This window comes from Curcuma longa, unplaced genomic scaffold (assembly GCF_044706935.1).
Source record: "Curcuma longa cultivar G26 ecotype Majalengka, Jawa Barat unplaced genomic scaffold, ITB_CL_G26_1.1 contig_18171, whole genome shotgun sequence".
Lineage (NCBI taxonomy): Eukaryota > Viridiplantae > Streptophyta > Magnoliopsida > Zingiberales > Zingiberaceae > Curcuma > Curcuma longa.
Window position 1 is genome coordinate 2166 of NW_027430759.1, and position 11243 is coordinate 13408.

The window sequence follows — 11243 nt, forward strand, 5'->3', positions numbered from 1 at the left end:
ATTCTATTCCTGAACATATTATGCTAGTGCATACTTATATATCAAAATATCTTCTCATTCCTTTCATGCAACATATGATATGTCCAGATCATTGCTGTTCTTGTTTAATAATTTTTTCTTTGATCTGTAACTTTCATAATCTCGCCATTTGGTACAAGACTGGACTATCTGCTGGACCCTTTTGGTGTTCAAAACTTCATCTGCAACTTCAACTTGTAGGTCTACTAATACTTGCACAAATTTACCCTTTTGTGCAAAGGAATCTCTTGTATCAGATCGGTATGCATACATAGGATATATTGATATGATTCTGCTAACACTTGTAAAATTTATGAATTGAGTGTCATGATTGTTGAGTGTCATTGTTAAGAACATTAGAATGGTAGCAAATTCATTTAACGCTACATCTTATCCATTAGAGAAATGTTGTGCAATGTAAGTTGTCCATCTTGTAGTTCTCTTTACAATGCAATTATGTATTTACATATACTGCAATGCTACACTTATGAGCTTCTATGTGTTTTCATCGAATTGAATAGTTATACTTCTTACATACACCATTGTCATTTGTCCAGCCATTGCAGGATTATATGTGTTTGTATGTCCAACTTGCATTAGTCAATAGCTAAATTGAGCCTTTGAATTCTTTAAAAATTATAGGGTCATTTGTTTTTGCCGCAAGAGTCTGCCTCATCAACTCTGGTACTCCTACAGCCTTGTCAAAATCCACTATGGGGACAATTTCAATTCCAAGTATGTACCACTTCATCGATTATACTCTGTAGCCTCACATAGTTGATCCATCTTTAATGGATACATATCATGACCTATCTCCACTTCATCGTATTTGTCTTTTACCTGATATTGGAGTCCAATTACCACAGGCTCCACGGCAACCAGATGGGAAACAGTGTGGTTATTATGTCATGAGATTTATGAGACAGATTATTGCAGAAATTGAAACTATTGAAAGAGATGGACTACGATCAATAGTACTTGTTCAAATCACTTCATATAAACCATTTATCATTTTGCAAAGTCAGTGTTGATTGTTTTTCGAATTAACTTAATCTATATGTGTGTTCATAGTTTAAGGCAGCTGAGTACACTCGGGCAGAAATTGATGAGGTGCGTTCCGAGGTGGCAGACTGTATACAAGATCATATTTATGAGTAGGTATGGCATGATGATCTCCATAATTGCATTTATTTGTAATAAATATATTTGTTTGTGATTAATTCTGCTGCTGTTGTTGTGTATGGAATGCTGATATCCGTTGATTGCTGTTTGTGATTAATTCTGCTGTTTGTGATTAATTCTGCTGATGCTGTTTATGAGTAGGTATGGAATGCTGATATCCGTTGTTCATTGTGTATAAATCTGCTGCTGTTGTGCTCATATTTCTGCTGCTGATACTTGGTGATGCTAATGTTGTGTCCATACTTGGTGATGCACTTGCTGCTAAATCTGCTGCTGTTGTGCCAATATTTCTGCTAATGTTGTGATGATATTCTGTTGCTGTTGGAGGATATTCTGTTGTGATGATATTTCTACTGCTGTTGTGATGATATTTCTGCTGCTGTTGCCTTGAAACCTTTGTTATGGACCTGCTCCTGTTATGGAGCTTATATGTTGGAAGTTGTAAATTGAATTTGTGTTATGAACTTGTATAAGTTGTATGTTATCGACCTGTTGTATGTTATGAACCTGCTGTAAGAATGGTTTTTGTGTGAATATAAGTTGTATGTTTTGTACCTCTGATTGAGTAAATTTTGTAGCCAATAGTTTTGTATTTACAAAATATATTAATTCTTATTTACTGCTAAAAAAATCAAAAGACAACGCTTTTAAAAACGTTGCAAAAACCCAAGCAATTTGTAAAACAATTACAACGCTTTTTAACCGTTGCAAAATGTGTTGTCATACCTATTAAAAACAACGTTTTTAAAGCGTCGCAAAAAACGTTGTAATATTTACAACGCTTTTTCTGCGTTGCGAAGGTGTTGTCGATGTTAACAAAGACAACGCTTAAAAAGCGTTGTCGTTGAGGGACCCCTTTTACAACAGGGCCTCTTACAACGCTTTTTACCCCACAAAGACAACGCGTTTTTCGCGTTGTCTATTAACATTTTTCTAGTAGTGATGTCTCAACTACTGTAGCACATCTCACCATGATCTTCATTGTGAGTTCTATAGGTGTTTTTAATTGTCGTAATTTCCCTCAATCTTCAACAAAAAGATAAAATTCATCACCTTAACGGTCTCATACGGTCGAAGAGGTAAATCAAAGAGCTGCAATTATTGATCATTACGGGGAGGCATTCAATCTCCTTAATTTTTTAGCAATAAGTGAAATCTGTCATCCAGTGATTTCACACGGTCAACCCTATGACCATCTATGAAGAAATAAATCGAGAAGTTGTAGTTAGCCACTACGGGAGAAGACGAACCAAAGATTCGACTCTTACCTACTTAAAACAAGTCCGTCCTGATCATAACCAACTTAATCCTAAGATGAGATAGGAATTCAACTCTTAGTAAGTTGTTGCCATCTTCTCCTCCAATGAATAGGAAAAAAAAAATGTAAGTTGGGTCTCTTTAGATTCTTTGTCACTACCCGGAGACCTCCATCCCTATATCGAAGCTAGTCTCCTTGCTCGGACAATATTTATTTCTGCATCAAAATCCATAAATAATATCCAACAAGGGTATACAAGCTGTACGAATATAAATATGTAATACTTTATTCAATGATGTAGATAATGTTCGACCCCAAAACCTGACTCAACCATACCATGACATGATTGACAATTGACCTCATATAGATAATGAAATGAACAATACCGAAATAACAAAATGTATAAGTAGTTAATTATGCAAATAAAGCAAACTTAATGGACTCTGTAGAAATCGTTTCCATAACTATCGCTGAGTATCTCTGAACAATCGTTCAACTTTATTGACGAAATCTCGAAAATCGCCTCAAGTCTACAAATCTGAAGGTCAAAGGAAAATGAAAAGTGAGCACAAAGTGTAAAATGAAAATACGAAAAATGTACATGAAAAATATTATTCAAGAGGCAACAACATCATTTGTCATTTATCTTTTTCAGGTCATTTGTCTTTTATTTCTTTTTTAATTAATATCATTCCCAGTTTTCCTTTATTGACCACTCTTATTGTATTCGACATACAATCAATAGAATGTGACATTTAAGTAAAGGTGAAACGACCTACATTTCACCTAATACAAACACATCATGTATAAAAAAAATATCAAAGTGAGCAATCTGCAACCCACTTGAAAAAGATATACATTGTATAATCGAGCGAACGATATGATACATCGTATATCATATCAAAAATTTCAAATATTAAAATATAAAGGAAAGAATTAATTTGCTTCACTTCATTTCCCTTAGCATGCAGAGGAAAGATGTTTCTTCTCCTTTCTCCTACTGTTTCCTTGTCCTCTCCTTTCATTTTCCCATTTATTTCCTTGCTAATTAGCATCCAAAAAAGGGCATATGCTTTACTTTCCCTTGTTCTTCCCTTGTTTCCTTCTCCCCTCCCTCCCTCATGGTTTCCTTCCTTTTCCCTTATTCTCACCTCATTCATCATTTCCTTCCCCCTCCTTCCTTTTCCCTTTCTAGTATCAGTGCATGTGTTAATCTTTAGGGGCATTTTATAGTGTTCTTGAAGTAATCTATACATTTTAATTGGTTCTTGCATTTAAGAAAATAGTTGAAGAAAATTAATTTGTCAGGAAACTGTCAACAGATGAAAATGATCATCATGATGAATCCTCTCAACACAAGCATGAACATACATTGGGCTCTGATGCGGGAAAAAATGATTGTAGAAAGTCAAGCAGGCTATTTCAAATGGTGAAGGATGTAGAGTATGACATATTCAATATGTTGGTTTTATCTCCTATATTTTCAATTTGAAATTCTTCCATCATCAATATTATGCTATATCAATTTCTGCAGGTATATGGAGTTTTGGATGTGCAGAGGGTTGCTGGTAACTTCCATATATCAGTCCATGGTTTAAATATTTTTGTTGCACAGCAGGTTAGTTAGATAACTATAAATAACTAACATATTAATATACTGAATTATGCCTGGTGATTGTTTTTTTTTTTTTTTTTTGCACTTTATGTTCTGTATGTATGTTATATCATTACTCGCTGTATTCTTTTTCATCTTTCCATTCATCAGATTCTGTTTGGTCCCTACTTTTTCCTATCGCTTGTTTTGTAAAATTCTGTTTTTTTATATCAATTTCAGTAATTGTCGAGTTTGGTGTTGATATGAATGGATATTCTATTCCCTATTAAATTCCTGTGGAATAGTTATTTATATGTTTACTTACAAAGTGAACACGGAATACGGTTCCCATGGAATTGCTATTCCCTAATTATGCTTCTCAGCTACCTTGTACTCCATGCCAAGGACTGCCTATTCCTACTCCTTTTCATTCTTCAACATATAACTATGCCTATTTTAATATTAAAAAAAACATATTTTGAATAAGCAAGATGGACAAAATAGCCAGTTAGAGTATCCAGATTAGGAGGGTCGGACAAACTAGATAGGCTAGAGGGGCCAACTAAACTTTAGTCTATTAATCTGAGGGATATCTTATCATTTTATAGACTTATTTTTTGATTTTACTAATTACATTGCTAGAAACCAAATGTTGCAGCGAAAATGATCCATCTATTCGATTCCATGAACTAAGTGATACAAAAATCATTCCACTCCCTATCAATTTCATTCCTTAGGAATAATTATTCTAGTCACATCAATTCCATTCGATGAACATAGCATAAGTAATTTTTATTGAGAGACAGGCCTAAGTTACCACCCTATTTATACCCATATTCCCCTTTCCATTTCATTGTTGTCGTTGCTGTCAAGAATTAGATTGTCACTCTCTTTAGAAGATCTTGTAACAAAAGCAGTTCTTCTGAACCCTTATACTTGAAAATTCATCATTCTGAACTTTTCAAATTGAAATCATATAACTATGAAATTATGGTTCTTCTGACTTATGAGAGAAATGTAATTCTGCATGAAACTTAATTCTTTATTTTCCCTCCTACATTTTATTAACATAAATTTTGTTTCTCTGGTATCCCAGTTGGTCCTGAAGCACTTAAAATGAATATGGCAACTTTTATTATTTGTCTGAAGTTGTGTGCAATTAACTCATAATTTTATATTCTTCATGCACAGATTTTTGGAGGAGCAAAAAAAGTGAATGTAAGTCATGTGATTCATGATTTGTCTTTTGGACCAAAGTATCCAGGGATCCATAATCCTCTTGATGGAACTACAAGGATATTGGATGATAAAAGTGGAACCTTCAAGTATTATATAAAGGTTGTTTCTGACCATTCATCTAATTGCAGGATTGTACTGCCAATTTTTTTTTCTTGCCATCTGAGGCTTCTCTTGTATCTCATTAAATAAAATCTTTTGGTTTTTCAACCTACTGTTTTTGGTTTCATTTATTGTATTAACTTGCATTAGCAAAAGTAGCACTCATTCACTTGTCTTTTTCTGTGATTTCAACTGAAGAATTTACTCTCCCTGTAGTGAGATATCTACTGTTAAACGTCAAATGTCCTGGTGTTTGCATTACTACTTAGTCTGTTATGGTTTTGTCAAACAATAGCCGCATCTTATTTTCTACAGAATTTGTGTAGTGATCTATAACCTTTTTGGTTTTGCTCTTTTAATTAGTTTTAATCTGCAGAACACTAGTTTTTGATTGTCTTTAGATTCAATCTTGTGATACTACTTTTTCCTTCTAAAACACAAGAAAGAGGTTAATGTGTAATTCAATGCAGATTGTTCCAACGGAATACAGATACCTCTCTAAAGAAGTGTTGCCTACAAACCAGTTTTCTGTCACAGAATACTTCGTGCCAATGCGTGACTTTGATAGGTCATGGCCGGGTCAGTGTCTTGAGTGTCATACTGATATAATATACAAAATGATTTTTTTGTAGAAGTTTAACCTCATTCTTCCCTTTTCCTTTTAACAGCTGTTTTCTTCTTGTACGACCTGTCACCTATTACAGTGACAATAAGAGAAGAACGACGTAGTTTTCTTCATTTCCTAACTCGGTTATGTGCCGTGCTTGGTGGCACATTTGCTTTAACAGGTACATGCTGATCTTTCTGACATTTTGCAATTTTTTTGAAAATTTGCAAGATTATCCTTGTAAACATCCAGATTTTGTGCCGTATCTTTTTATTTACTTGATGCCGGTATATAGTCAGTCATTATAGTAATATGTGGGCTTCCATGGAATGGTTGTGACACTGGTCTATCCATGGACTGATACTTTGCAGTCAATTTTGGGTAAGAAGTAATTAGGTTATCCTTTCCCCTTTTGAATCTCTTCTTGAAATCATATTTCCATGCTATTTTTTTTCATAAGATCATCTGAATCATGAACCTTTTGTAAACTTTACTCCAGCTTTGTACTAGAACATTTTACAATGTATACCCAAATAGTTCCTCGCAAATGAACTCTAACATGTTATTTCATTTCTGCCACCATCAAAATTTGCTTTAAAATTTAAGATATCAAGTGTATGTTCATCTAGAATTATACTCATTCCTCACGCATGACAGGTTAAAATCTTAGTCTTTTTTCTCCATCATCATTAATCCATTGAGCACTCTATGCAAGATTTAATTAACATCTATTAGCCCTTTCATTTGAAATGCGTTAACCATTGTATATTTTGTCACAAGGAATGCTGGATCGATGGATGTACAGAATTATCGAAGCCATGACGAAGTCGAAGAGACAGCAGAGCATATCTAGGTGATCGCAAACTGTACTTTGTAGTAATTATGCAAATCTGAGGGACTACCATCTTCTAAAACCTTTTGCTCGGAATCTAAAAAGGACCGTCGGTCGATCTCGATCTGACTAAGTTTAGGGAGTTCTTGTGATCATAGAATCTTAATTAGACTCATGTTACACTCCCTTGGTTTTGTACTATTGTATCAGTCTTTTGCTATGTTAGTGCAATTAAATGAAAGAAAAGATCGTGTGATTGCACACAAAAACCAAACAACTACTAATTAGATAACGAGGATTTAAATATCACTTAGTATATTACTTTTTTTAGAAATTTATTCTAATGGAGGGCCAAATATTTATATGGAATTAGATATAACGAGCAACCGTGTATCGAGAGGGCGTCACGCGCGTGCCTGCGCTGCTCGCTGACACGGCCGCGGCGTGGCTTTCGAGGAAGAGCGGAAGCACGAGGAGTTGGGGCTTCACCCCGGAGGTAGGCGGCGGGTGAGGACCGCGGGCGGAGGGACGAGTGGCCAGGTGGTGGCCCCGCCGGCGGACAGCGACGCGACAGGCCGCGATCCGCCGCGGGATTCCCGGCCAAGCACCACCTGCAGCGAGATCCTCTGTCCCGTCTTTGTCTCTCAGACATTACGACGACGTCGACGGAAGCACCACCGTACCATCTGGCCGTCCAGTCGCAGGATCGACCGTACGATGGGACGTCCCCTAACCGTCTGATTTGTCCCAATTCCCCTACAGCATTACTGCCGCCGCTGTTGTGTTTCAGGTGCAAGGCAAGTGGAGACGAAGCCTTTTAAAAATGAAAGAAAACTATATGGAATCCTCAACGAAACAGATTCCTTACTATTCGATTGAATCGGTTTCAGGAGACAAAATGATGAATGCCAACTGTTTGAACACTGCGACAAGATCGCGTACGTGCACAGTAGTCTCTGCATGTGGATCATCTTCAGTCACGTCAAGAATATACGAGCAGAGCCAGTGAACAGTCATATTATTGCATGTTGCAGCGCCCTGTTCATCAACAAACAAATATAAACTGACTATGAGCAATGAGTAGCTCTGCATCACTGTGTGCATGCATAACTGATGCACGTGAATAGAAGAGAGATGAAGCAAAAGCCAAAGAGACAGCATTCATAGTTGCATTGCATAGAGTAGCACTTGAGAGGTTTGCACTAAATATACAGATATTACTTGTCTTCAGAAACGATCTAGGAGTTCAACAGAAATAACTTAGGCAAAAGGGATGACATTTTAAAGCTTCATCCATTACTAGCACCAGATATGATGTGGGTTTGGTCAAACAAAGGTCCAGTTGAGGAACATGAAGGCGAGACAATGCGGCGAGTCGTTGTCGTTCAGGATTTTCCATGCCACAGCTTGCTCGTACGATACCGGCCGCCCCATGCTCGACAAGCAGACGCCAGGAGGAAGGCAAGCAAAACCCTACAATTTGCAGGAAGATGGATTTGGTTTTACAGGCATTAAGAGAACAAAGTAGTGGTGTTTTGAGGTGGTTGTGCATACCTGCTGCATGATCTTGGGGAACTCTGAGCAAAGTGCCTTCCGGCCATCGTCATCGAGAATCCTTTCGAGTGTGATGTCCTGCAGAGCAATCAAGGTGGTCTCAAGCATATCCAGCCCAGCTTGGTTTGAGAATGTGAAGACAGGTGAAGCCTGCAAATGGCAGTCAGTCAATATCTTTCTGTATCAGTAAATTGTCGTCGATAAATCGAACGATAAACTACAATGAGCTAGCACTTGCCTTCAATGAACAACACATGATTGCATCAGTGTGGTGCCACAGCAGTTTCAGCAAAGCATCACTAGCTTCTGGTTCTGCCCGGAAAAGCTCGACCCCAGAATGAGCCCTGGAAGAGTATCAAACGGTCAGATAAATGGAAAACATGATCGATTGCTCAAGACAGTACTCACACATTATCAATACTAATGCAGTTGTTTTAGGTCTCAACTATAACTTACACAAGCCGACCGACTGACCGACCATTGCTAGGTTAAAAGTACCTATAGCTTGTACAAATCCATTGCGCGAGCGTGTGAGCTTCGGGAGAACCAGGTGGATTCTTGCCTCCAAGCTGACTACCAGGGCGAGAAGGTGAAATTGCCATAGCAACTCTCTGCACCGAGGTAACCACACTTCTAACATACTGTCGGGCCATTGTTGCCACGCTATCTCGCAAGTGATTATCGTAGGTGAACTGGAAGGCTATCGTAAGGACAGACCGCAGATTGTAAGCACCAGAGCTAGAATCAGTAACAGAGCGAGCAGTTCCCCCCGATCCAGTCTCGAGTGTGGATGCCAAATCGAGTGTTCGTGTAGCCGAAGGAGAATCCTACAAGATTGCCTTAAGATACTTAATATAAGGGTCAACAACTATTTGCATTTAAACTTCATAGGGAAAACCAAGAAGAGCTTTGAGATATTGAGGAACTATATTCTTAAATTTCATGCAGAATACCAGTTAAAGATACCCAACTGATTTAAGATCCAGTGGTATGACACGAAAACCTGAAGGTAGTAATGGAAGATCGTCATCGAAAGATTCATCGATAGGTGCAAAAACAAGCTGAGCACAAGCTCCAGCAGCATTTTCATCAATTCCACTGCAAAGCTGCCATAGTAGATGGAGAAAATTATTGTCGTTTAAGATACCAATCTCGATGATGAAATGTTTTTTTCCTTCAAAAACTTGTAGACTACTAACCTGGAGCAAGTATAAATCCCTCGGTAAAATTATATCATCCTGATTAAAACCATGTCCTTCAAGCCTGACCACCTCCAAGAACTACAATAAAAAAAATTACAATGCTAAACCATCTCAAGAAGAAAATGGACACCGAAGATAAACACAAGATATGAATCTTAACTTTTATCGATAATTACCTCTTCGTGTTCTGCAGTGTGTGCAAGAGGAAGTATCACTTGACTACCCAAAAATCCACCACTAGGCCGAACACCGGGGACTGTAAAAGGGCAAGCTCTCAAAGAGGCAGCAGAATACGCATCGATGCCCACAATCCGCCCATTCAGACCGATGCTCCCTCAAGAAACGAACCAACATAGCTGGTGGAACATTCTACATATGCAAATAGTCATGCCCATTTAGAATCATTAACACACACGAAAGCTCGTAAGAACAAAAACAATATGATCACTTCACCTGCAGCAGCATGGATGCTTTCGCACAAAGAATTCCACTACCAAGAGCTGAAAACATCGTTGAGGAATTCGCATGAGAACCGAGTAGTTTATTTGGATAATTACAGCAATTGTGACATCCTCAATTCCATCGCTACCCAGTAACGACCAACCATCATCAGCAAAGCCATTCACAGCATCATTAAAACCTCTGTTATACGACCACGAATCCATAAGTGTCAATACAATACGCTGGCACACGATCGATCATGATGGTTCTAATACCTGCTCAATCTCTGACTGAAGGTCCTCAAGATAGCAGGTTGTCGCCCCATACTGAATGGAACTTCACCATTACTCTCATGAGCAATTTGTCTGAGGTGCCGAAGTGCCTGCAAAATCATCAGTGTGTGATAAATTGAAAATAATCGACAACGAGCAAGAAAAAAGAATACTGCTTACTGCAATGGTTGTCTTCTGTGCCAAAATTTTCGGCGATTCATACAAGGGTCTGAGAACCTCAGGTACACTCCACGCCTAATATCAGAGGTATCATGAGACTATCATGGAAACAAAAACTCAATAAGGCTAGAATGAACTTAAACTCACATCTAAATCAACATGATCCACTATGTGAATCATTGATCCGCCGCCATCACACGGCCGAATTAGATATCCACTGGGAAGCATTTCAGCTTTAATGAAATTGGGGAACCGATGGACCAGGAGGACCACCAGTTGTAGGTGTCAAAGACCTTTCACAGACCTAGGAAAATTAAGTATTCGGTCGATGATTACTTGGTAGAAAATGTTAAATAGGAAAAACTACATGATATTAGAACACAAATTTGGTGACAGAATAGAAATTGTAGAAAATTGCCAAACAATAAAAAGATGAAGAACCGATACCACTAGGCTGCCATCTTCCAGAGCTGTCGTGTACCTCAGTGTCCAGAAATCTCGTGCTACCGCTAGTGTAGTCGGCGCATATGTCTGTTCATATGAGAATAGAGTGAAAACAAATTCAACAGAAGAGATATTCTGAATCAAACAGAATTACTGTAAGCACATGATCAAACCTGCATGTAGACAAGTTCAATATTCCCACCGTTGCCAGTAGGAATTACTGGTAAGCACATCAAGGCAATCAAGATCATGATACTATGATTGACGATCTTTAAGAATCTCTGCAACCTAAGAATGCCAGCCAACAAATATGATATGCAT

General features: G+C 37.8%; 1 protein-coding gene, 1 long non-coding RNA gene and 1 pseudogene across 2 annotated transcripts; 2 read left to right on the top strand and 1 right to left on the bottom strand.

The window, feature by feature from the left end:
- Window positions 1–882: 882 nt before the first annotated feature.
- Window positions 883–1651, top strand: LOC141816787 (uncharacterized). Its single transcript, XR_012600742.1, has 3 exons — window positions 883–992; window positions 1090–1176; window positions 1342–1651. It is a non-coding gene; the product is annotated as an uncharacterized LOC141816787 (long non-coding RNA).
- Window positions 1652–2894: 1243 nt separating this feature from the next.
- LOC141816788 (uncharacterized) lies at window positions 2895–7097 on the top strand. The gene is given in 8 exon segments (XM_074704518.1): window positions 2895–2932; window positions 3767–3854; window positions 3857–3901; window positions 3993–4076; window positions 5244–5390; window positions 5861–5969; window positions 6059–6178; window positions 6778–7097. Coding segments are annotated over 8 exon segments (708 nt in total). The 3' UTR covers window positions 6855–7097.
- Window positions 7098–8011: 914 nt separating this feature from the next.
- On the bottom strand, window positions 8012–11130 carry LOC141816789 (homeobox-leucine zipper protein HOX32-like; annotated as a pseudogene).
- Window positions 11131–11243: the final 113 nt, after the last annotated feature.